The sequence below is a fragment of the Molothrus ater genome, chromosome 14, assembly GCF_012460135.2.
Source record: "Molothrus ater isolate BHLD 08-10-18 breed brown headed cowbird chromosome 14, BPBGC_Mater_1.1, whole genome shotgun sequence".
In the NCBI taxonomy this organism is placed as follows: Eukaryota; Metazoa; Chordata; class Aves; order Passeriformes; family Icteridae; genus Molothrus; species Molothrus ater.
Window position 1 is genome coordinate 1,179,689 of NC_050491.2, and position 26,539 is coordinate 1,206,227.

Sequence of the window (26,539 nt, forward strand, 5' to 3'; positions counted from 1 at the left end):
CTAATTCTGGTGCCTCTTCATGTGCAGGGCCAGGTGGTCGGAGCGGGAGAAGCAGCGGCCGCACGCCAGGCACTTGAAGGGCTTGGCCCCCGTGTGCTTGCGGTAGTGCCGGGTGAGCTCGTCCGAGCGGGCGAAGCGCCAGTCACAGCCCTCCCACGTGCACTTGTAGGGCTTCTCACCTGCCCGGGGACAGCCACAGGTCACACATGTGCCCAGCCCCCCAAAACCCGCCCTGGCCTCTGGAGATCCCCCCGTCAGTGGCACTGCCAGGGCTCCCCAGCGTGCACAGCCCAGGGCTGCTGAGGGAGCACGGGTTGAGCTGCACCACACAGGGCTTGTCCCTCTCCACCCCCTGCCCAGCCTCCCAAAACCGCCCCCAAGCCTCTGGGAGACACCCAATTTCCTTGGCACTGCCAGGGCTGCACACAGCCCAGCGCCACCGAGGGACTGAGCTGCACCAGCCAGGTCCTGCCCCTCTGCACCCCCTCCCATTTTGCCTTCTGCTGCTCTTCAAGTTCCTGCTGGATTTTGGAGCATTTCTGGCAAAAAAGACAACTTGTGAATTAGGTTGGTTTTTTTTAAATAAAAAGCCAGAAATTCCTAAGGGAGCTGTGAGTGGTGGGAGGCACCAGGAGGAAGACAGGGCTCTAAATCTAAATTTCAATCCGAAAAATCTAAATTTTTTTGAAACCGTCATCCAATGTTGATGGCTGCCCAATCCCTGGAAGTGCTCAAGGCCAGGTTGGATGGGGTTTGGAGGAACCTGGTTTAGTAGAAAATGTCCCTAAAGGATCAGACAGCCTTTAAAGACCCTTCCCAAAGCCAAACCATTCCAGTATTCCATTACCTAATGCTCCACACCTCCTAATTCTTCTGCCAGCAGCTCTGTACACAACCCATTGTGTTTCCCTCAGCACATTCAGGTGATGTCATCCCCGTGCCCTCTCCTCCTCCCTCCCAAACACACCCATTCCCAACCAAAATCCACTCAAGCACGAACCTTCCCAGCCAGCTGGGAACTGCACCGGAAAAGCCGCGGCCGCTTCCAGCCGGGCCACGGGGCTGAGCCCTGGCTGCAGCCGTGTCCCCACGCAGGGCGTGGTGCTCTCAAATATTAGTGCTGCTCTTAACAGCCTGAACAGGCAGGCAGAGTTCAGGGAATGTGCTGACATTCCCGACCTCAAATATTTACCCTTCCCGGGGCCAAGTGCTGGGCGCAGCGGCGGCGGGAGCGCACGTCCGCACGCAGCACGCGTGCACGGGCATGTGTGCCCTGCCCTGCCGTGCTTCCAGGGATTCCTTCCTCCCCAGCCTTCCAGGGAGCCCTTCCTCCCACAGCCTACTCCATGGAACCAGGGAATCCTGGAACAGCTCAGCTTGGAGAGGACGTAAAGCCCTTCGTGTTCCACCCTGCCCAGACCAGGTTCCACCAACTTTCAGGGATTCCTACAGTGACTTCTAGGGATTCCTTCCTCTCCATGCTCCCAGGGAGCCCTTCCTCCCACAGAGCCAGGGAATCCTGGAATGCCTTTTCTTGGAAGGGACCTTAAAGTCCATCTTCCCCAGACCAGGTTCTACTAGACCACATTCCACCTTCCATTAGATCCAAGTCCTATCCAACCTGGCCTTGAACAATTCCAGGGCTGGGAATGCCACATTTGGCCAGGGAAGTGAAATCAACCACAGCAAGGTCTCCAGTGCCTTGCCTGCAGTGGATAAAACACAAAACCAGGGATACATGGACGTGGAGCAGGTAGAGCAGCATGAACACATCCTGCTCCTCCAAAAACCCCTGGATGCTGCGCCATGGGAAAGGGAGAGGGATTTTTATGGCTCATGTGAACACAGCACTTGCAGACGATTTACAAGGAGCTGGTGGGGGTTTTATGGGACTCAGGACATGCCAAGACAAAGGTAAGATTTTCCCAAAGGCAGGATTTGCCCAAAAGCAGGATTTGCCCCAAGAGAGGATTTTCCCAAAAGAGGGATTTTCCCAAAGGCAGGATTTTCCCAAAGTTTGGATTTGCCCAAAGGCAGGATTTTCCCCAAAGCAGGATTTTCCCAAAGGCAAGATTTTCCCAAAGTTAGGATTTGCCCCAAAGCAGGATTTTCCCAAAGGCAGGATTTTCCCCAAGGCAGGATCTTCCCCAAAAGTGGGATTTGCCCCAAGGCAGGATCTTCCCCAAAAGTGGGATTTTCCCCAAAGCAGGATTTTCCAAAAGCAGGATTTTCCCCAAAGCAGGATTTTCCCAAAGGCAGGATTTTCCCCAAAGCAGGATTTCCCAAAGGCAGGATTTGCCCCAGGCTAGGATTTTCCCCAAAGCAGGATTTTCCCAAAGGCAGGATTTTCCCCAAAGCAGGATTTCCCAAAGGCAGGATTTGCCCCAGGCTAGGATTTTCCCCAAAGCAGGATTTTCCAAAGGCAGGATTTTCCCCAAAGCAGGATTTCCCAAAGGCAGGATTTGCCCCTTGCAGCCCAGACCTTGTCCCCTGCAGGTCACCTGGCTGGGTCAAGCCCTTTGCTTTCAAACAATGCCAGGTGAATGTCCAGGACGGAATCCCAAGGTTTCCCATTGTCCCGGGTTTCCCATTGTCCCTGGAGCTGGCTGCCTCTCCCGGGACAGCACGGCAGGGCGGGCTCAAACAAAGGATCCGAGGTGGCATTCCCGCCCCGGGGGTTTATGTTTAACCTCACAATGGCACCCAGGAAATGAATGGTGGCTCCAGCAGAGGAAAACAGCCTGGCCATGGCAACGAAACCACAAGGAAAGAGCTCCCAGAGCAGGCACTTGTCAGGCAGGGAATGGGAGAAGGGACATTTTTAACCCTTTGGGTGGTGGAGCTGAGGCAGGATTTGGGGTGAGCCTTGCTCTTGCAGCTCTGGTGAGGACCTCAGCAAGGATAAGGCCTCCAAAGCAAAACACGAGGCTTAAAAACATTGGATGCAGAGATGCTGGGCCAGGACTGTAGGATGGTTCTGGATTGGATTCCCTGCTTTTTGCTCATCCCACGCCACCACCAGTGGTCCTGACTCCTCAGCTCACACCCTCCCTCACCTCTCCACCCTTCCCTCTAACAGCAGGGGAAGGAAAGGAGGCAAAGCCACTTGGATTTCCTGCCTGATTACTGGGAAACCTGGAAAACCACTGAGTTTTCCTGGATTTCAAACCCACCCAGGTTTTTCTGGGTACATCTTTATATGTGATAGGTAAGGAGGCACCCAACTCATGGATCCTGTCCTGGGCACAGAGCTCCCAACAGAAGGGACAAGAGATATTTAATTTAATTTCATTGCATTTCATTTTAAAGGCCTGATTCCAGACTGTGATAAACCCCTATCAGCACCCAGCCCTGGGACAACATCCTTCCTGTTCCTTTTTTTCCAGCCCTTCCGTGCTGTTTTCAGCCCCTCGTGCCCAGCCCCTGCCAAAGAACCACCGTGGCTCAGGCACAAGATGAAATTCTTTGTTTGAAGGGCTGATAAGGGGGGGAAGGAACAGAGCCAAGAGCAAGGAGCAATTCCCAGCCACAGAACGGGCTTTGGTCGTTGTTCATAAAAAACAGAAGTGAACTCTGGGCCTGGCTTAATTGCTCTCAGTAAAGATCAGCCCTCCTATAAAAGAGATTTATGAGGGCACTGATGGTTCCTGGACTACCTGGGGATCTGATAATGTTTCAGGTATAATAAATGCCTTAATGAGGGCGCCAGGGCTTGAATGCAGAGTGTCACGGAGCTGGATCAGCCCAGGGGAGCTGTGCTGGGATCAGCTCCCAGCTGGGCTCCCTGTGGCACCCTCAGCCCATCCCCTCACGGACTGGGAGCCCTTCCCTGGGTGGGTTCAGAGGCAGTGGAACTCAGGGAGACACGAGGTGTTCCTCCCTCTCCCTGGGAGCCCTGGGGTGGGGGTTTGACACAGAAGAGATGCCCTGGTCTCCTCAGAGATCCTAAATGTGCAGCACAGGCCTTATGCAGCCTTCCTGTAGGATCAGCAGGATCAGCCCCAGATAGGATTTAGGAATCAAGGGAAGAGCTTAGAGTGACAAAAAATCAAAGATTCAAGGAACAGATCAGGTTGGGAGGGACCTTAAAGCCCATCTTGCACCATGGTAACTTCCACTGTCGCAGGCTGCTCCCAGGCCCAATGTCCAGCCTGGCCTTGGGCACTGCCAGGGATCCAGGGGCAGCCCCAGCTGCTCTGGGCACCCTGTGCCAGGGCTCACCACCCTTCCAGCCAGGAATTCCTTCCTGATATCCATTCTAACCTTGCCCTTTTTGGGGGTTTTGGTACCTGAGGCTGGCAGCATTCCTGGAGCTGCTCTTACCTGTGTGAGTCCTCTGATGTGCCTTCAGGTGGGAGCTCTTGGTGTAAACCTTTGAGCAACCTGCAAGGACAGAAAAAAGCACAATTTCCCTGTGAGAAAGGGGCCCTTACTCAAACAAACTCTGATATTTGAGGGGAGGGATAGAGCTGGGCCATGCAAATAAGCCTGGCTTGGGCTCAGCACTAACTAAGGAGCATTTGCTCTTAGGCAAAGAGACTTTACCAGCTCCTCCTGCCACCCATGGGAATTGTGCTGGGAATTAGGGGGGCACAGTCAAGCACAGAGGTTCAAACCCCCCTTCCAGCACCAGGATGAAAAGCCCTGATTCCCCCACGCTCCTGGCTCTGTGCTGCCCTGTCTCTCTGGGCTCCTCTCAGAGCTGACAGGACTTTGCAAGGCCGGGTTTTGTAACAGTCCTGGCCCAGCAAACGTGGTACCAATGTTCCAGGAAGGAAACAGCCAGGGACAGTCACAACTTGGCTTCCAGGTCCCAGAGCAGAGCCAGGGGGAAGTGTTTTCACAAGACCAGCATGAACAGGTTTCATCAAGACAGTGTTTAACAGAAACACCACGACTGGGGAACAGTTCAAACAGCAGGCAACTCAAAAGGAGTCAGTTTGACTCCTCTGAAGTTTAAATTGGATAAAGCTTAAGGAAGCCTCTGCTGCCCTTTCTGGCCCTGCTGCTTTGTGTTTTGATGAGGACATTCAAATATGAATTTGCATTTTTATGACCCGCACAAGCAGCATGGGGATATTTTTCATCCCAGTGTTTCCAGCCAGCCCAGAGGAGCCTCCTGCTCAGGATCAGCCCTTGGTCCTGTCCTGCTCAGGTGGGGCAGGAGCTGCTTTTCTCCTCCTTGGCAGGAGGGACAAGGGGTGGTGACCCTGTTCAGTTTTGCTTCTGGGGCTCTGAAGCTTTGGCAGCTCCTCACATTTGGGAGAGCGATCATGGAATGAAGGAATGGTTTGGGTTGGAAGGGAGCTCAAAGCTCTTCCCATTCCATGGCAGGGACACCTCCCACTGTCCCAGGTGCTCCCAGCCCCAGTGTCCAGCCTGGCCTTGGGCACTGCCAGGGATCCAGGGGCAGCCCCAGCTGCTCTGGGCACCTGTGCCAGGGCCTGCCCACCCTGCCAGGGAACAATTCCCCATTCCCAATATCCCATCCATCCCTGCCCTCTGCAGTGGGAGCCATTCCCTGTGTGCTGTCCCTCCATGCCTTGTCCCCAGTCCCTCTGCAGCTCTCCTGGAGCCCCTTCAGGCCCTGGAAGGTTCTGGATGGGGGCTTTACCAACAGCTCTCCCATGCTCATCTGGTTCCAGGTGTGAAGTCTCCAAGCCCCCCTCACTTCCTCACAGAGGCCAGGTTGGTGAGAATCCCTCACCATTATTCCTGACTGGAGTCACTTCCATCTGAACCTTCAAAGGAGGGATCACATGGACCCCTGCTCCATCTCTGCATGTACAGACCCAGGACTTATTCAGCATAGATTGGGGTGGGTTTTTTTTGTGTTTTTTTTTTTTTTTTGCACCACAGACCAAAATCCTGCTAAAAGCAGCTTTGCCTTGGTGCAAATCCTGCAGGATGAGCCTCTGAGCAGTCAGACACGAGGAGTGAGTCTGATACCAGCAGAAGATAAAAAATTCAACACAAACCATCAACCACTGGCAGCTTGTGGCTCAGAAAGCCCCTGATCCACAGGGTGCCAGAGAGTGGGAAGGCGTAAGCACAGAAAGATCTCTCTCAACCTCTCCTGTTCTTAGGCAGCTCCTGGCATCATGGCTGGAGATGGGATCTGGAGCACGCAGAGCCTCTGGGCTGGCCTCAGCCACTCCCATGCCAGGGAAAGGGTCAGTAAATCTCCCTGAGGCAGTTAGGAAGTGACTTTCCTCATTCACACACCCCCACGGGAAAGCTGTTTGCTAATCCACAGCTGCTCAGCCCTGGGGATCAGCCCAGGAAGTGGGAGGTGTGTCCTGGCCCCGGAGTGGCTCTCACTGCCATCTCTCAATGGGATTTGCTTCCCTGGTGTGTGCCATGGAATCCCAGACTGGTTTGGATTGGAAGCAAAGCTCATCCAAGTTCCACCCCCTGCCATGGGCAGGAACACCTCCCACTGTCCCAGGCTGCTCCAAGCCCTGTCCAGCCTGGCAACTTCCAGGGATCCAGGGACAGCCACAGCTGCTCTGGGCTGATCCCCAGCCTGAGGGCTTGGAGCAAGCTGGGACAGGAAGGTGTCCCTGTCCATGGCAGGAGGTGGGATGACATGGCCTTTAAACATCCCTTCCAACCCAAAGCACTCCATGAATGCCCTTGCACAGCTCCTGCTGCAGCACGTGGAGCCATGGAAGGATGGCACAGGGATATTCAGTTCATTGCCTCTTTAGAAGATCAGAACTCTCAGAGAGTCCAGCAGAGCTCCTGGTGGGAATTCCTTGCTGGTTTTCCACCCAATGTGAGAGAGACGGAAAGAAAAGGGGAATGGGAATGGCAGAGTGGCTTCAGTGGCTGCTCGGGGTTGGGAAGGACCAGAGCGAAGCAACAGCTCAGGAGCAGATTCCCAGGAGCAGATTTCCAGGAGCAGATTCCCAAGTACAGATTCCCAAGTACAGATTCCCAGGAACAGATTCCCAATTGCAGATTCCCAAGTACAGATTCCCAGGAGCAGATTCCCAGGAGCATCCCTGCCTTAGGAGCTTTCCTGAGTCGCATTTGCCTGAGTGTAAAGGGAGAGGGAAGGGGACACAACAGGAAGCACACCGTGCTGGTGGGATCAACCTCTTCTACTCCCTCCCACTTCCCTGGGGCTTCATCCACAGCTTCACCCCAAAAGGATCTCAGATTATCCTCCCTGGGGGCTCCCACCCACCCTCGGGGTGCCAAGAGCCCCCAGAGGCCCCGTGAGCACACCTGGGTAGTCACAGTGGTGGATCCTCCTCTTCTCCAGCTCGGGGTTGTTGCGCCGGTTGTACTTGGGGGGCTGCATCACCACGTGGCCCTGGGAGAGGCCCCCGACGCCGTTGGGCCCTGGGGGCATCGGGGCCGACTGCACCAGCTTCAGTCCAAAGGTGGCCTCATAGGAGGGCGGGGGAGAGATGGTGTTGATGAGCTCGGGCTGGTTCTCGGGGCTGCCGGGCTGTGAGTTGGGGGGCGAGGGGGGCAGAGTCACCCCCGGGGAGGGGTAGAACTGCCCGGAGATGTTCCCAAAGCTGCCCTGTCCCTGGGCCACGTGTGGGTACTGCTTGAGGGGCCCCGCTGGCTGCACGGGCCTGTGTGCCACGCTGGCCACCGAGCCCGTGGACATGGTGACCCCGCTGAGGCAGCTGATGGCCGTGGTGCTGCTGGAGGAGGACGCCAGGGTGGGAACGTCGGCGCTGGCGGCGCCCAGGGGCAGCTGGAAGAGCTGGGATTGCTGCGGGTGGGTGGACAGCGGGATCTCCGCGGGCATCTCCTGCTTGATGAAGATGTTGTTGACCGCCACCGACTGGGGCATGCTGAACACGCTGGTGAAGTCGGGCAGGGTCTGCGTGGGGCCAGAGGAGGATGAGCAGGGCTGGGAGAAGGCGGTGCCGGGCTCGGATTTGATCTGCGGGAAGGGGGCCACGGGCTTGGGGGGCCGGTAGAGCCCCGTGCGCAGGTGGGTGGTGTCGGGCAGGATGACGTTGATGTTCACACTGTAGGGTGCTGAGCTGGGTTTCTCTGTGGAGAAGAACTCGTCCACCACCGAGGCGCTCTCCCGGCGGTACTTCTTGTCCGGGAGCACGGGCACGGGCGGCACCTCGCTGGACAGGTACTTGTCCATCTCCGAGCGTGCCTGCGGCAAAAACACGGACACGGGGCTGGGAACGCTGACCCTGACCGCCAGCGGGGGGAGACCAACGTCCCTCCAGCAGGAAATGGAGGGAGCAGCGGTGACGGCCCAGCAACCTGAGCTGAGGTGATTTAGCTCCGGGTCTGACTCAGCCAGACTCCCCAGGGCTGAATCAGCGTCCTCTGCCCCACTTCCCCCCTCCCTATCGCCCTGATAACACCGGGCAGCCAGGAGAGGATGCAGGTAGGACAGAAATCAAACCTGATAAAAGGAAGCAAGCTTTGGGTACAAAGCTTTGGCCACGCAAGCAGCAGGAGTGAGCGCTAGGAATGGGATGAATCCAGCCAGGATCACACCTCAGGCACATTGGATCTGCAGCCCACCAGGACATGCTGGCTCTGGTCTCCTTAAACTCAGCAGCCTGAGGAGTGTTTTATTTTGGGGCAGTCTCTTTAATGAACTGAGGAACTCTAGGACAATATCTTTAATTAATTGGGAATAATTCGGGCCTAGAATTCTTTGTGATGTTGCCACTAATTTAGCATGTTCTGAGCCTGAAATGGGAACAGTTCCTGCCTTCGTGCCTCACCTAGGCAGTGACTCAGCCCCAGCCTAACCTTTGGGTTAGTTCTGGTTTTACAGAGCTGTTTTTACAAGCCTGGCTCCTCCAAGCTACCAGAACCTCTGGGCTCCTTCCCCACGTGGTTCCTGCCTGCTGGGGCATCCCACTGGATCCAGGCCCAACCATCCAGCACCCTGATGGAGCAATCCTCGAGGAAATCCATCCTCTGGCACTGGGTGACTCAGGTTCTGTTCGCTGTGGCTGCAGATCCCAGCACTAAAGCTCTCGTGCAGAGCTCCAGCCCTTCACTGCGTGGTTCCCCAAGTGTCACAGCCCTCATTCCCATGGAGAGCAGCTGGAAAAGGACCAGGTTTCCCTGGCAGAGCCCAGAGCGCACTCCAGGAGCAGGAGCTGATCTCAGCCCACGCCCTGAGCCACTTCCAGCCCTGAACTGTGTCACCATGGTGCCATGGGCCAAAGTCAGCCCTGCTGCCACCTCAGGGCTCTTAACAAAGCTGGGTGGGAGCCAAGAGATTTCCTGGCCCTTTCCAGGGAAAGGATCACAGAGCTTGCAGCTCACTCAGAGCCTTTGCACCTCTGGGAGCCCTGCTGGCAACACATGGCTGAGCTGGCTGTCACCCAGGCAGGGGACAGCCACCAATCCACCCTGGGCACTCGGGAAGGAGTTCAGGGAGGCCGGGCAGGGCAGGGCCAGGGTGCTGTGTGTACACAGCCTGCTGGGAATCCTGCAGAACCAGGGAATTGTCATGTGTGGAAAACACCTCTAAGGGCATCAACCATGACATGGCTGTCCTTGTCAAACATGGAGGTGCTGCAAACTCCTGTCCTGGTTAAAGGATGCTCCAAAGCCCCTCTGGAGAAGGAACCCTGGCTCAGGCAAAGCCTAAAGCTGCTTGTGGACTCATGGGATATGCCAAGGATTGAAGGGATCCACAAGGATCATCCAGCCCAGCCCCTGGTCCTGCACAGGGCACCCCAACAACCTGATTGACTAAACATTCCCGGAGCTCCATTTCCTGGGCAGCCTGGTCAGTGTCCAGCACCTTCTGGATAAGGAACCTTTCCCTGATATCCACCTGGCACAGCCCTAGCCATTCCCTGGGCCCTGACCCTGGTGCCTGCCCTCCCTCTTTACCCCGAGGCATCAGCAGGGAAGGGGCTGGGAGAGCTGCAGCTCCACTCCATCCCCATGGAGAGCCCCAACCCCTCCCTGCTGGGGCTGGGCTGGTTCCTCCCTCGGGAGAACCACGAGAGAACCACGGCACAGCCTTGGAGCCCAGCCCTGGGCACTCCTGGCACCCGGGCTGGCACGGGCCAGGTTCCCTTGGGAATCAGCTCGCCCCGGGCAGCTCGGGATGCCACACATTCCTGAGCCATGAACGGCCCCACTTGGCAGGAGCAGGGCGGGGTGAGTGCTGGCTGCCATTTCCTTCACACTTCCCTTATCTCTGGCATTTCACTTTCTCACCTCCAGTTCCCAAGGGAAGGTCCTTCTGCCGCAGGGGACCAGGCAGGAGAGAAATAGGGAAAAGTGTGGAGCTCAAAAGGTCTTTCCAAACTAAAGGATTCCATGGAGGACCCAAATTTCCATGGAGGGTGATGCCTCAGGTTTTTGCTTTTCTATTTTTCAGATTCTGTGCTGCTTTAGTGTGTGGGTCTGGGCTTCATATGAGGGGATGCTGAGCTCTGTGCACAGAGCAGGGAGACAAAACAATTCCTGCTCCAGCTGGGGACCAAGGACAAATGATCCAAATCTCAGCCCAAGAGCACAAACACCATGGGCTGGAGAGAGAAAAACAAGGATGGGACTGCATGGGCTAAAGCTGGAATGGGACAATGAACTGCAAGATGCAAATGGAGCAGAACTGATCCCAGTGACAGACCCCGTGACCATTTTGGGACCATTTTGGTTCATCTTGGGTGTGGTCCTGGCTGGGCTCTTGTGCTGCCCAAGGTGGATGGATCCATTGAGGCCTTTTAATAAATCTCTGCTTTATTCTGTAATTCTGTCCAGCCTCTGTTCTAGGGCAGCCTTCACAAGGCATCAAGGGCCCAAATTTCCATGGAGGGCTCTTGTTTGGTGTCACCCAACCTCCCTTCCTCCAGAACCACCCCTCCCTGCGGAGCACTGTCATTTCCTGATCTTTCCATTTAAAAAACCACAGCAATTCCCCTTCAGGCTCCTGGAGAAAGGGGTGGTAAGGGACAGCAGTGGCTGTCACCAGGCAGGGGGACACCATCCCTGCCCCACTGCTCTCTGTGAGTGTGCAGGACCTGGACAACAACAATCCCACCCCATGGAATGCCCCACCGTGCCACAGCTCTGCAGGAACCCCCAGCACCAGCGTCCCTCCCACAGGGACACATGGGGACCTTTTGTTTGTGGAACCACCTGGAAAACTCTGCCCGGCCGGGTGCTGGCACCTCCCACCCCAAAGCACTTCCCAGGCAGGGCCCCAGCCCAGGGCAGGGGCTGAGGGAGCTGGGAAGGGGCTGAGCCTGGAGAGGAGCTGGGAAGGGGCTGAGCCTGGAGAGGAGCTGGGATGGGGCTGAGCCTGGAGCAAAGGAGGCTCAGGGGGCCCTTGTGGCTCTGCACAGCTCCTGCCAGGAGGGGACAGCCGGGGGGGTCGGGCTCTGCTCCAGGGAACAGGGACAGGAGGAGAGGGAACGGCCTCAGGCTGGGCCAGGGCAGGTCAGGGGATATTGGGAAAATCTTCCCCAAAAAGGGTTTTCCAGCCCTGGCTGGAGTCCCCATTGCTGGAGGGATTTAACAGCCATGTGGATGTGACACTTGGGTCAGTGCTGGGGAATGGTTGGACCCGATGGTCTGAGAGGGCTTCTCAAAATTAAACAATTCCATGATCCTACAAAGTCCTCAGCTGAGACCAGCACAACTGAGGTGACCAAGTGCCACTCAAGCACTCAGGTGCTCCTGGCTGTCACTCCTGTGTCCCACAGCCCATGGGGACACACAGGCCATGGAGGTGACAGTGACACACACAGGGGACTGGCAAAGAGGGAGGGATGTGTCCCAGCTGGAAGTGGGGATGGAAGGAGGGAGTGGGAATGGGGAGTAGGGAATGTCCCAGCTCAGTCTCTTGGGGGCTCCTGTGTTTCCTCTTCCCAGCAGGAGCAGGAGGATGCAGGGGAAGGAATGAGGGAAGGTGCTCACCTCCAGGATGAGCGGTGGCATCCGCTGGTCCATCCTCATGGGGTGCAGCTGTGGGAGGCAGGGCTGGGTTAGTGGGGTGTCCTCCTTGCCTTGGCCACCCCAAAGACCCCCCAAATTCCCCTGGCCAAGGAGAGCAGCACCCCCAGAGCCCCCCAGGTCTCCAGGTGTCCCCCATGCCAGTGGTGCCTCCTCCCACCCCACACCATGGAAGCAGCTGGTGGTTGCCCACCATGGGTTGATGGTTGCCCACCATGGTTGGAGCCTGTCCAAGGAGGAACAGGGAAACCTCTTTGGGAAGAAGAGACAAATGGGAAGTACTGAGCTCCCCAAGGAGACTGAGGCACGGAACCTTAAATCCCTTTATCACCCCCACAGAGATGACAGTGAGCTCACAAATGTCCTGCACCTCTCCCTCCTCCTGCCTCTGCCTCTCCCAGATTCCCACAGAGGGCTGAGGGCTCTTCCCAGATCCCTCAGACCCAGATCCTTTCTCCAAGGTCAGTGTCCCAAACAGGCCACAGCCCTCCAGCACCAAGAAGAGAGGAAGAGATCTGGGATTCCTCAAGATCCCAAACCAGTATTTGCCAGGCTCCTGTTGCCTCCCTCTCATCCCACACCATTCTCCTGCTCACTGCCAGGAGAGTTTCAGATCTCAGAGCTGGACACCCCTGCCTGTCCCCTCCCGTGGGACAGCAGTGACCTGGGATGCTCAGCCCAACCCCCCCTGCAGGAAGGAGCCATTTCCTGGCTCTTTTTGGGCAGGACTGAATTTATCCCACACACAGGGTGCTCAGCCCATCCCAACAGTGATGTGGACTCGTGGGGAAAGGCCTCAGAGCCTTGCAGATGAAGAGCCAGCAGGTTTTCAGTGGGGTCACAGCCCAGTTTCCATCACAGTCATGGCCAGGCCATCCCTGGGGACCAGGATGGGGGCAGGAGGCACCAGACAACCCTGACTGCATGGGCACAGCTCCAGCAGCCACCACGAGTCAGGGATCAGCAGCTGAGGGAAAGGGGAAACACCAACAGACCTGCTGGGAGGCCAGAGGGACTGGGATCCTTCAGAGTGCCACCATGGTTTGAGCTGGGAGGGACCTCAAAGCTCATCCCATTCCTCAAGCCCTGTCCAGCCTGGCCTTGGACACTGCCAGGGATCTGGGAGCCTGTGCCAGGGCCTGCCCACCCTCCCAGCCAGGAATTCCTTCCCAAAATCCCACCCAAACCCACCCTCTTTGATTTGCAGCTGTCCAGGAAGGGAAAGACAAGAAGAAACTCCTCTCACAGCCAAAGCACTGAATTCTGGGGGGATTTTCCCCCAAAAGTCACCCAAGTTTAACCCTGGAGAATCATCTCCTCAACTTGGCAGAGAAAGAAAACCAAATTAAAAACAAGGAGAAGGCACAAAGCAGCACTTTGTCCACTCCAGAAAGGCCACAGGACACCAGTTTGTGTCTCTGAACCAGCAGAGTTACACTCAGCACACCAAACCTGGTGACCAAAATTCCCTGGGGAGGATGGGATAACCTCAGGAGCAGCCCCTGGGAGAGCTGGAGGGTGTGAATCCCCCAGGCCCAGTAAAACCAGTGGCTCACTGAAGAGAGCAATGCCATCCCACCTCTCCAGAGGGGATTTTGCAGAAGCAGGATTTTCCAGTGGTTCACAGAGGTGGACATGAGCCCCTCCAGCCCTGGCAGTTCCCATAAATCCTGCAGGAGCCTGGGATTTATGCCTGGATCAGATGTCCCAGCCTCGGGGAGCTGTTATCAGCACAGAGATCGATTCAAGCAGAGTCCAACACAAACATTTCTTGGCAGGCCCCAGATAAACCCGGATTAACCACGAGCACGGAGAGCTGGGCTGGGGCTGGGGTGGGACTGGCTGTCCCCTGATTAAACACCTCCTAATCTGCAGGTGATAAATGACAAACGGCCCCAGAGGAACATCAGGTGTTGTCACCTCCCGGGAGGGACAGGGGACCAGGAGGGAAATCGGTGTTTGCTAAACAGGCACCAGAGCTCTGAGGGTGGCACAGGGGGGGACCTGGGGGTGTTTCACCAGCCCTGTGCCCATTCCTGCCTGGGCAGAGCTCCCAGCCCTTCTCCCAGGTGGGAGACTCCCTCTCAGCTGGATCCAGGCTCCTGCTCACAGCCACACCCCAGCGTGGGGGGCTGCAAAGAGCTCTGGGGACAGGGGGTAAGAAAAATGTCACCTGTGTCCATGCTGGGCAGGCAATAGCATCCAGCCCTGAGGCCCAGCATCAGAGGGATGTGGAACTGCTGGAGGAAATCCAGAGGAGGCCACGGAGCTGCTCCAGGCTGGAGCCAGGCTGGGAGAGCTGGGGGTGCTCACCTGGACAGGAGAAGCTCCAGGGAGAGCTCAGAGCCCTGCCAGGGCCTGAAGGGGCTCCAGGAGAGCTACAAAGGGACTGGGGACAAGGGATGGAGGGACAGGACACAGGGAATGGCTCCCACTGCCAGAGGGCAGGGATGGATGGGATATTGGGAATTGGGAATTGTTCCCTGGCAGGGTGGGCAGGCCCTGGCACAGGGTGCCCAGAGCAGCTGTGGCTGCCCCTGGATCCCTGGAAATGTCCAAGGTTGGTTGGAGCTTGGAGCAGCCTGGGATGGTGGGAGGTGTCCCTGCCCAAGGAATCTTAAAATCCCTTCCTACCCAAACTTGGCTTTAAACTGAAAGGGAGTAGGTTTACATTAGGTATTGAGGGAAAAACTGTTCCCTGTGAGGGTGGGCAGGCCCTGGCAGAGGTGCCCAGAGCAGCTGGGGCTGCCCCTGGATCCCTGGCAGTGCCCAAGGCCAGGTTGGACACTGGGACTTGGAGCATTGGGACAGTGGGAGATGTCAGGCTGGGTGATCTCCAATGTCCCCCCAGCACAAACCAGTCCCTGTCTGGATGATTCTCTGACCTGGGGGTTCAAGGAATGGGGCAGCAGCAGGAGGTGGCTCCAGCAGGAAGGGGGGGCTGTCCCAGGATGAGGGACCTGGGCACAGGTGTGGCACAACGGCCGTGCCACCACCCAGCCCTGGTTCCTTCCCTCCGTGCACCTGCACGAAACTCCAGCCTCCAAGGGAATCAGCAAACAATGGGCAGGATAATCATCAATCAACCCCCCTGGCACGGCCCTGGCAGTGCCCCTTTGCAGGCTCACTTTATAAATAGCCTGTATTTATATCCAGATTTGGTTCAATATCAGCATTTATTGTCTCCTGGTTAAATATTGACCTGGGTAAATATTTGATCCTCTGATCATTTGGGTTTGATACCGACCTGCATCGACGTTATTTTCTGTTTGTTCCTCACGTCTCCTGGAACTCTCTGTAAAACGGGATTAGCAAAGAAAGCCCCGGGACTCTTCCTTTCAAGTGCCCAACGTTTGCTGCTGTAAACAACAAAGCCTGTCCCAGATGGAATCCGTGGGAATGTGCTGGGCCCAGGGAGGCCCTGGATGGGCTCCGAGCACTCCAGGGTGAGGGGTTGCCCTCGAGGCATTCGTGGATTATTTGGCTTGGAAAACACCTCCAAGGTGACCAAGGTTGACATCATCCACCCCAGACATTTCCCCTTTTCCTGCCAGACAAAGGATGTCAGACCCCATCCTGCCCCAAGCTGGGTGTTCAGAGCACTCCAGGATGAGGTGCTGCTCCCAAATCATTCATGGAATTTCATTCATTCTCCAGGTTTGTGCCCATGGCTGGCCCAGGAGATGGGGAGGGTTATCCCGGTGCTCTTTCCTGCCCTTGTGTTGGAACTCCCTGAGCAGATGATGAGTTCCCAGGAACCAGGGGAGCTGGGATTCTCCATCCAGGCAGTCCCACTCCCAGACCTGCTGGCTGTGTTTGCAGTTCCTTCCCTCCAGCAGCTGATAAAGGCTCCCTCAAAGGCAATCCAGCTCAGGAATTTATCACCGGGATCATGCCACAATCCCAAAGGCCAAGGGAGCCAGGGAAAACAGCCTCATCCAACTCCAAGGTCAAGGGGCTGCCAGAGGAGCAGCTGGGAACAGCCAGGCTCCAGCAGCAAGCAGAAACCTTCCCAAAAACAGAGCCATAAATGGAGTGAAAAATACCAAACCCTTGGAGACACAGAGCGGGAAGGGAATGACACAGGAGCATCTCCAGATGTGAGGGTGGGGGGCTCCCATGGTGATTTTGGTGATCCACATTTTTGGGGTAGATCCCACTTCTGCAGGGCCACCAAGAGCCACCTCAGCCCTGGATGGAGCTGGAAGGGAGGTGGCAATCAGGGATGGCCTCTCCCCTCTCCATACACGGTGTGAGGACAACTCTCAAAGTGTGGGAAGGGAGGACATGAGGGTTTAAGGGAGCTGCACCTCCCCAGCTTTCAGGATATTCCCATTCCATGATTTCTGAGCTGCTCCTGCTCAGCAAAGGCTGAGGTGAAGCCCCTGAAGGCAATGGAGGTTTTCCATCAAAGCTCCTGGAGGTCACTCTGGGCTGATCCCTGATGTGAGCTGCTACAGCCCCTTGGAGGGTTTTTTGGGAAAAATGTTTTCATGTTATTTCAACTCCTGGAAGATCGAGAGGCTTGGAGCTGCTCCAGCCTCAGCCAAAACACTCAAGGAACCCTGGGTTACACAGACACAAATCAGCTCTGGATTTGGAATTAGCCAGGAGCAGGGGCCCCCTGCAGCTCCACTGCTCCTTCTGGACTCAGCTCCAGCCCAGAACTGCCTCTCCCTGACTCCTGGAGGCCACAATCCCCAGGATTACCTGGACAGATTTATCCATCTGTTCCTGCCAACAGGACACAGGGGTTATCTTTGACCTTCCAGTTCCCCCAGTTCCACATCCCTGCCCCAGGTCCTGAAGGTGTTGTGGGAGAGGTTTGGAGCTCCCAGGGATCATCCCCAGCTGGTGGGATTGACTCTGCCTCCCCCAGCCCCTGTGGCAGCTCACTCTCCTGTCCAAGGCAGCTCCCAGGGGCTGACAATGGAATGAGTCACTGGCTGCTTGCCGGGGCTTGTGGAGCCCTCCTGGCACCCAGATCCCATCAAAGAGGCCACAAATCCCATTCTTCCCAGGCAAACCACCGGGCAGACCCTGGGCAAGGTCAGGTTTCACGTGCAGACAGCAAATCCCCCCATCCCTGCAGCCCCAGCTTCCTCCCAGAGCAGTTGGGAAAACAAAACAGAGCCTGAGGCTGTCTTGGGTTGGGCCAACCCTTTTCCAAGCCTGAACATCCCCAGGCCGAGGAGATCTGCCAAAACTGGGACTGAGGGGGACACTGGAGCAGGCCCACTCCTGCCACGTGCCCTGTGCTGAGTATTTCATGGAATCATGGAATGGTTTTGGTTGGTTTCAACCAACACCTCATTCCACCCCCTGCTCTGTGCTTCTGGTGTGGTGCTGGGAGCAGAAATCTGGGGGTTTCCTCCAGACCCAGGGCCCTCCACCCAAACCCTCTCTTTCCACACTTTCCCTGTATAAAGGAATCCCCAGTTGCTGTTAATTAAGAGAAGCTGATTATGGCACAGGCCAGCAACAGCTCCCAGGGGAAGCTCTGAGCCCTGGAGAAACCCCAGTGGGAGCATTTGGGAGCCTGGGCACTGCCAGCCCTGGGAAACACAAGGACTGGGACACTCCTGGCATCCCCAAGGGGATGGCAAACCCCAAATTAATGGAGTTGAGCTCCTCCCACACCACAGAACCACAAAACCCCCAAATATTGGAAGCTGCCCAGAACAAAACATTCAGAAATGTTTTGGATGAGCACCTGGGGAGATGCCCTGATTTTCCCAACAAATTTGGGGCTTTTCCACAGCTAAGAGAACATCAAATCTGTTCATTGTGAGGAATATATTAATATTTATATATTAATTTTAATATATTCAGCCATTCCTGGGTTGAGCTCCCTGAAATGTCCCTGAGGAGCAGCAAAATCATGATTTTGTAGAAACAACATTAAAATATTTGGGGTAAATAAATACACAACAAAAAACCCCATGGTTGGATGGGCTGGAGAACATCCACATCCTCTGGGCTCTCCACGATGGGTTCAGAGGTGTGAGGGATCTGATAAGGGATGGATAATGCCCTGCTTTTTGGGATAAACCTGTGTTTTCAGAGCAGCTACACTGCAATGAATTCCTTGCCGTTCCCTTCTCCTGCTTGCACTGAAAATCCTACAAGGAGCGAGGTCCTGAAATGTTTTAATACTCACAAATCCTGCTCTGGGTGGGAACTTAAGGTCCCTCCCCCTCACGCTGAAAAAACAATAATTTTCCAAGAATTCTCGCAGCATTTCTGAACTCAATGAAAGATTCTTTGTTTGAGTTTCAAGCCGAGCTTGAACGGGGCTGAAGCTCTTTGATGTGGTAAACAGCCCATGGGGGTTTTTTTGGAGGGTTTTCATGCTAGCTCAAGTTCTGAGAACATCTGAATTGTAAACACGAGTTCTCCAATCCCCGGAGCCCGGCCGGCCCCTGTGACTGCGGGAATTCGCCAATGGAGCACGAGGAAAGCAAACACTGTAATCGAGCTCACAAGACGCTCGTAAGTGCGATTATTTGCAGTGGATGGGTTGGATAAAAGAACTCACTGGAGCAGGGAAGGAGAACAAAACAGCGCCGGGAGGTGACCGAACAGGTTTGAGAGGGGGAAAACTCCCGGGCGGTGATGCACGGGCCAGAAATGCATTCCCCAAAGCCGGGCAGCGAGTTCAGGTGACGGGATTTGCCTCCCGCACAGCGCTCAGGGGGAGCCGTAGAGGGAAATCCGGAGCGCCCCGCTCGCTCCCTCCTTTCCCAGCGTTCCAAAAAGGAAAAGAGCACCAACTCCCAGGCGCTTTCCCAGCTAATCCAAGCGGATGGCAGGTCGCAGGGAGGAGAACGAGCATGGCACACCTGGAATCCTCGTCCCCTTCCCGAGCAGAACAATCAGCCTTTGTCCCACCGGGACAGAGCCGCAGCTCCGCGGCTCAGAGTTCGGCTGAGCTGCTCCATGGAGCTGCTCCTTCCATCCTGCTGCTCCTTCCATCCTCCTCCTTCCATCCTGCTCCTTCCATCCTGCTGCTCCTTCCATCCTGCTCCTTCCATCCTCCATCCTCCTCCTTCCATCCTGCTGCTCCTTCCATCCTCCATCCTCCTCCTTCCATCCTGCTGCTCCTTCCATCCTGCTCCTTCCATCCTCCTCTTTCCATCCTCCTGCCCCTTCCATCCTGCCCCTCCTTCCATCCTGCTCCTTCCATCCTGCTGCTCCTTCCATCCTCCTCCTTCCATCCTGCTGCTCCTTCCATCCTCCATCCTCCTCCTTCCATCCTGCTGCTCCTTCCATCCTGCTCCTTCCATCCTCCTCTTTCCATCCTCCTGCCCCTTCCATCCTGCCCCTCCTTCCATCCTGCTCCTTCCATCCTGCTGCTCCTTCCATCCTCCTCCTTCCATCCTGCTGCTCCTTCCATCCTGCTCCTTCCATCCTCCTGCCCCTTCCATCCTGCCCCTCCTTCCATCCTGCTCCTTCCATCCTCCTCCTTCCATCCTGCTGCTCCTTCCATCCTGCTCCTTCCATCCTGCTGCTCCTTCCATCCTTCTCCTTCATCCTCCTCCTTCCATCCTGCTGCTCCTTCCATCCTGCCCCTCCTTCCATCCTGCTCCTTCCATCCTCCTCCTTCCATCCTCCATCCTCCTCCTTCCATCCTCCTCCTTCCATCTTCCATCCTCCTCCTTCCATCCTGCCTCTCCTTCTATCCTGCTCCTCACTCCCTCCTGCCCCCACCCATGGAGCTCAGCAGTGTTTGGGGCCTCCAGAAAACCCAAATAACAAATATTGTGGATGAAGCCCTGGCATGTTCTGGGTTTGGCCTCACTGGTTCTACCCAGAGCTTCCTGCAGGCTCTGGAGCTGCTCTGCTGTGGGACCAACCCCTGGCACACCCCTGGGCTAGGGATTCTCCTGAGGGTCTTCCAGCAAAATCAGAGGGATAAATGGATCATTTCTGGGAATCTATCCCAGCTCCCCGTGGCCCTGCAGACACCTGCCAGGCACAAAGCCCATCAGACTTGTAAATCCACGGGCTGGTCCCAAAAACATTGGGATCAGCTGATCCCAAGCAAAACAGAGGGAAGGATCCCTCCCTCTGGAGATCCCTCATGCAAGGCTCCACCAGCTCCCAAACCCATCCTCGTGCCAGAGGGATCAGGTGTTCCCGTTCCTCCTTGGCAAGATTTAACTTCCCATCTCTCCCACCCCATTCCTGCACTCCCTGGAGTCAGCACCCTTTGGAAATGGATTTTGCATGGAATTTCTGAACCCTTATCCAAAGCCAGGAGGATCCCCAAGGGAGGGAATTCCCCCAAGCATCTCATTCCAGGTCCACAGCAAAATTCCAAAGCAGCCATCTCCCCTTTCCCTGCAGAAAAGCCAAATTTATTCCCTGCCTGCAGCTCCTGAGATTCCAATGAAATGAATCATGCCCTGGGAGCTGTGCTGGGCACTCCAACATCTCTCCTAAAAAGTAAAGGAGCTTTATTTATGGAAGGCAGGACTCTCCTGGCCCTGACCAGGACCCATCACCCTGGTTCCAAGGCACTGGAGCACCAAGAAACAGGGAAAGCCATCCCTGCTCCAAGGGACAGCCACTCTCAAGCCACCACAGCCACATTCATGACAAGGATGCACCAAAGGAGGTGCAGGACATGGCACAGGGGCAGGATTGAAACAGCTCCTGAAAGCTGGAGCATTCCTAAAAATGCTGGATCCAGCTCCTCCTGTGATCCAAGAGCAAAATCCCTGCCAAGATAAGTCAGAGGAACAGCACAGCACCTGCACCCTGTTCCACAGCTCTTCCACGCTGCTGGAAGGGTCTGGCAGTGCCATTCCCAGCACTGAGGAGGTGACGTGCCAGGAAAAGCTCTGGGAACAGCACTTTCCTCATCCCATCTCATGTGCCCAAGCACCCCCCAGATGCTGGAGATGTTTTGTTCCTCCTGAGCCCCCCCTAGCCCAGAGAGAGCCAAGGACAGGGTGGGGAAGTGCCTGTGGGGCAGGAACTGGGATCAGGGGACACAAAGGGAGCCCTTTGCTGCTGTTCCCCAGCCTGCAGCCAAGGAAAATCCCTTTCCACACTCATCAGCATCTTCCTTGTTTCCCACCACAGCCTCAGCCCCACCGGGAGCTCTCCAGCCCCACCACAACTGCCCTGGGGCCTGGCACAGGCAGGAAGGGGTTAAACCAAGGGACAGGGTCGGGGGTTTGTCCTTCTGTCTCTTCCCAGCAGCTCCTGCCCTCTCTCAACAGCTTCCAACACCAGAATTCCCAGCTGGAGCCAGGGACACAGGGATTGCCTTCCCAACCCTCGAGGACAGAGGGTGGCAGAGCCACCTCCCCACAGCCACAGGGGAGCCGGGAGGAGCCAATTCCTGCCCTGCCCTCCAGGCCCGGGTGATCCCAGGATGCTTCTCCAGCCCCAGGGGCCCAGGAATGCTGTGGCAGCCAGGTGGGAGCAAGAATAAATCCCTCAGGCCCCTCACTCATCCAGGGAACCCGACAGCCACACAAAGGGATCAGCTCCTCCTCTCCTGAAATGTTCCCTGGACATTACTTTTGCTTTACTACTGCAATTATTATTATTATTATTATTATTATTATTACTATTATTATTATTCCCTCCAGCATCAGCCACTGGAGATTTAAAGAGGAAAATGCTTTTTCTGGCTGATCTGACTCAAATCAGGAATGAAAAGTCCTTTTCTCTCACAAGCCCTTTTCCCTCCTTTTTTCTCTGGTTTTTTTTTTGTTGGAAAAGCCAAGGAAAGGGAAAATTTGATTGGAAATTCCACAAAGGATCTGTTTCCACCTGAGCCGAATCCAATAAAATTTTTGACAGCAAAGAGCTCCCATCTGAAAAGCAATTTGAAGGGGATGTATGGCAGTGAAATCACAGGGATGATTTGCTCCTGCCTCTTCCCAAGCTCAGGCACCCAGAGCACAGGAACTGCCCCGAGCTGGAGCCTGACAGGTCACAGCCTTTGGCACCTGCCTCGTCAAGCTGATAAAAACCCTCTGGAGCAAAGGCTCCCCAGCCCTGCAGCTTCCAGCTCCTCCAGCCTCCAGGCAGGGCTCCCACAGCCCCTGGAACCTGCTGGGAAAAAAGGACCAGGCCATGGAAACTCCTGCCCAGGGCTGTGGGCTCCAGCCCGGGGCTCTTGGGGTGTCCCAGCACAGCCCTGCTCCCGGCGTGGGTTTGGAGATCCATGGGATCCATGGGACCTGCTCAGCTCCACAGCTGCTGTGCCAGGATCCCACTGCCCAGGAGGGACACAGGAGGGTCAGTGGCAAAGGGTGACACCTCCAAGGCCACACCTCAGCTGCCACCGCCCCAGAGGAAAGTGGGACCAAACTGGGAAGAGAAACCACCTGGAAGGGCAGCAGGGATGGGGTGGGGTGAAGGTGTCCCCAACCATGGGTGTCCCCATGAGGGGGACAGGAGGTGGCTCATGGCCAGCCATGGCCACACTGCCTCATCCCACCCAGACAGAATAAGGCAAGAAGCCAAGCTCACCTTGCCTAGCCCTTTTTGAGGGGGTTTGGAGGGAGCTGACAGCTTTTCCCCCTGGGACAGGCCCTGGGGACAATCCCAGCTTTCCAAGAGCCACCACCCAGCTCTGCTCCAGGTGATCCCCAAACCCCACAGGGGAGGGAGGAATGGCTCCCTGTTTGACCCCACAGCCACGAGCACCACTGACAGCCCCTGTGGATCCCGGAGCTCCAGGAAATCCAGGGATGGAGCCACGGCCTTCACCTCCCTCTGCGGGACATAGCCCCAAAATGGCCCTGGGCACTCCGGTGACGTGGGGACCAGAGCAGGGGCACTGGGGACGTGGGCCTGAGCCTGGCTGGTGCCACCCAGGCTGGGGTGGCCTCCCGGGGGTCTCTGGAGGAGCAGAGGCCGGGTGGGGGTCCCTGTGTGGCCCTGGAGCCGGGCCCGGAGCGCTCCCGCCCCGCTCAAAATGGCGCTGGGGCTGTGGGGTTGGGGTTAATCATTACCCGGGCACCCCGCGCCCCACGGAGCGGGAAACGGGGAAACCTCGGCTCCAGGGTGGGGCCCGGCCTGCCTCACCCTCCCTGCAGCAGGAAGAGCGGCCGGAGGCTCTGGGGGTGGCACACGGAGCCTGGTCCCCCACATGGGGTGGGCAGCAGGGCCCAGGAGAGGGGTGGGCCTGCGGGAACATCCCAAAGCCTTATCCTGGCCTTTATCTGGGGGGAATGCTGCCAGGGAATCTCGAGGAGCATTCCTTCCCCACGGCGGTGGTGGAAAAGTACAGAGAATCAAGTAAAATGGAAAATAAGGTCCCGTGTCCCATCTGGCATGCGCAGGCACAGCAATCCCGATCCCAAAACCCTTCCCGGTGGGAGAGACCCTGGACACCCCTGGCCTGCCAAGCCCAGGGGACAAGGACTGAACCCTGGAGCGGGAGCAAAGCCCACACGGACTTTGCCGGGGAGTTTTGAAGGCAGACGGGAGGCAAAAAACCCAAACCAAAATTCCCGAACAAAACCCAACACGCCCAGGAGAAAAGCCAGCGCAGGGGGAAGCGGGAGCCCACAGAGCCACGGAGGTGTCGCAGCCACGACGGGAGAAACAAAGCAGAATTCAGCCCAAAGCCGGAGGCACCTGAGCGGGCGGGAGCGGCCCCTTCCCTCCCAGCGCTTACCTGCGCCAGCTCGGGAGGGGTCTCCAGGGGCCGCGAGGGGCCTTTGATGTCCTCGAAGACCGGGGTGTCCTCGCTGGGCTCCCCGGACATGCTGACGGGTTTGAGCGGTGCCAACACCGCCGCGTCCACCAGCCCGCTGCTCATCCCCCCGCGCCCCGCACGGGACAGGGAAACAGGCCCGGGAAACGGGGAAAAGGGGGAAAAAAGGGGGAGAAACAAGGGAGGGGAAGGGAAAAAAACCCCTGAGGCGAGGCGGAGCGAGCTGCGCGGGTGGGAGGCCGGGAAGGCTGTACCTGGCCGCGGGAAGGCTCTACCTGGCCGCGGGAGGAGGAAGCGGCCGGGAGCGGGCGGGCGGTGATGCGGAGCCAATCAGGCTCCCGGCGCCGGCCCCGCCGGGACACCGCTCATAAAAGGGCGAGAGGAGCCCCGGCAGCGAGCCCGGGCAGCTGCAGCACCCCAAACACAGCCCGCGAGCTCTGCCACCAGCTGGGCTCCGACAGGGAGCTCAGGAAGATCCCACAGCCCGGGATTCAATCCCAATGCCAACCCTGAGCAGGTGGCCGGGAGCTCTGTCACCAGCCGTGACCCCACAACGTGCTTGGGAAGCTCCAGCACCCAGGACTCAAATCTCAACCCCAAGCTCCGTCACCAGCCATGCTCTGGCAGGGAGCTCAGGAAGTTCCCACACCCCAGGATTTGATCCCCAATCCCAGCCCCAAACTCTGGCACCAGCCCTGCTCCCACACGGAGCTCAGGACGATCCCACACCCCAGGATTCAATCCCCAATCCCAGCCCAAACTCTGGCACCAGCCCTGCTCCCACACGGAGCTCAGGACGATCCCACACCCCAGGATTTGATCCCCAATCCCAGCCCCAAACTCTGGCACCAGCCCCGCTCCCACAGAGAGCTCAGGAAGTTCCAGCACTCCAGGATTTGATCCCCAATCCCAAACCTGTCGCAGTAAACATGCCAAATAAAAAATACACTACAACACAAACCCAAGCTGCATCACCAGCCATGCTCCAACAGAGTGCTCAGGAAACCCCAGGATTTAACCCCAATCCCAACCCCAAGCAGGAGGCCAGGAGCTCTGTCACCAGCCATGCTCCACATGGAGCTCAGGACGATCCCACACCCCAGGATTCAATCCCCAATCCCAACCCCAAACTCTGGCACCAGCCCTGCTCCCATACAGAGCCCAGGAAATTCCAGCACTCCGAGATTCAATCCCAATCCCAATCCCTGAGTCCTTCCAGGAGCCTCATCAGCCACAGGGCCTGGCCAGCTCCAGCACCACCAGGATGGAGGGGTCAGTCCCAACCTCGAGGCCTGGAACACCCCCAGCTGGGCCACTGTCCCCAGACTGAGTCCCCTGCACTGAAACAAGGGGGATATCCAGTTTTTTACACACATGGGCACTTTTCATAAGAAAATGCCATTTTTGCATGAATGGGTTAATTTTGTATCAAAACTACTTTTGAGAGGAAATTCTTGTTTGCTCACACTTCTGATTCCCGGGGAGAAAAGGCGAAGAATAAAAAATAAAAAGGAAGGATCAAAAATAAAAGGGACAAACCCTGAAGGAAAAGAAAAGCAACAAAAAGCAACAGTTGGAAAACACAGACAGGTAGGAGGGCACAGGGTTCTATGGAGACACCAGACAACTGTGTTTGGGTTTCACTTCTGGAAAGGAAGGAGTGTAAAGATCCAGAGATAAAGGGAATAAAAATTACCTTTCTGGCAAAGAACTGGGGGGAAAAAAAGGGCAAAAAAAAAAAAAGCCATTCTGCTCCAGATAATCCAGCCCCGAGTGTCCCCAACCCCTCCCCAAAGAAGAGCCTGCATCCTCCCCCTCTCTGTGTTCATCCATCCCAAATCAGCCCCAGATTCCCCACTTCCCTGTGTGTCCCAGGCAGGATCCCATACAGGCAGGGATGCTGCTGTCACCACCTTGGGGACATCCCAGCAGCTCCAGGGGAGCACAGGAGCAGGGGAAGGAAGTGTGGGGACCGAGGCTGCTCTACCCCCCTGGGCAAAGGGAGAGCAGCTGCAGTGCTGCCAGGGCAGGGCAGAGCCTGTTCCATGGCATTCCTGCCACTCCAGGGCCTTCACATGGGACCTGTGACCACTCAGAGCAGGAGCCACAGCAGAGGTTTGGTGTCACAGCTGCCACCCCACTCCAGGGACCAAAACCATCAGCTGGGGGGGGCTGAGCATCCTGGAGAGCAGAGCTTGTGAGCCCTTGGGAGAGCAAACACAGGAACAGCTCCGGCCTTGCAGGGTTTTGTTTTCCAGGGAAGCTGTGCTGCTGCTGGAACTCTCACCAGGGCTCCCAGGGGGATGCCAGGGACAGGGGGATGTGTCACCAGCCCTGCAGGACCCCACGGGGACAGGAGGAAGTTTGTAGTGAGGGTGGTGAGGGTGCCCAGAGCAGCTGGGGCTGCCCCTGGATCCCTGGCAGTGCCCAAGGCCTGGCTGGACATTGAGGTTTGGAGCAGGAAGATTATGAGGGGATGTTAAAATTAGGGCTCATTTGTGTCCTTTTTAATCTAAGGGTATTATTAGTTGTTTTGTGACTAGGTTGATAAATCATAGCTGGAGGGTTGAGAAGCAGTTAGTAATTCATCGATTGTCTAGGGAGGGTAGTAAGAGAGCTGGGAATGTTATTGAGATGAGAATTAGTGGGATTCCCAGGAAGGATGGGCTTGAAAATTGGTCGAAGAAGCTTAAGTGGGACGGTGGAAGGTGTCCCTGCGCGGCAGGGGTGGGATGGGATGAGCTTTAAGGTCCTGTCAGCCTAAACCATTCCATGATTCCATTATAAAACCAAAAGTGTTCCCTTTCTCTCCATCCCACGCGTAGCCGGGTGAATCCCAGGAGCAGGCTGCTCCTGCCCAGCAGGGAGCAATCCACGATTTCCAAAGGTGGAGCTGCCCCTCCTGGCAGGGATGGGCCAAAGGCAGGC

General features: G+C 56.5%; 1 protein-coding gene across 1 annotated transcript; it reads right to left on the reverse strand.

Annotated features, from left to right (window-relative positions):
* LOC118698777 (Krueppel-like factor 5) lies at window positions 1-23,716 on the reverse strand. Its single transcript, XM_036402293.2, has 5 exons — window positions 23,573-23,716; window positions 11,890-11,937; window positions 7,234-8,137; window positions 4,324-4,383; window positions 1-179 (listed from the first exon to the last, which is right to left on the reverse strand). The coding sequence occupies exons 1-5, from the start codon at window positions 23,714-23,716 to the stop codon at window positions 1-3; spliced, it is 1,335 nt and encodes a 444-aa protein (XP_036258186.2).
* Window positions 23,717-26,539: the final 2,823 nt, after the last annotated feature.

Bases quoted from the DNA above. Each gene is read 5' to 3' on its own strand.
- LOC118698777 (XM_036402293.2), bottom strand. From the start codon at position 23,716: ATGAGCAGCGGGCTGGTGGACGCGGCGGTGTTGGCACCGCTCAAACCC. The intron at 11,938-23,572 runs GTAAGCGCTGGG...TGCCTCCCACAG, and splicing joins CCCCTCCCGAGCTGGCGCAG to CTGCACCCCATGAGGATGGA. The intron at 4,384-7,233 runs GTGTGCTCACGG...CTGTCCTTGCAG, and splicing joins CCACCACTGTGACTACCCAG to GTTGCTCAAAGGTTTACACC.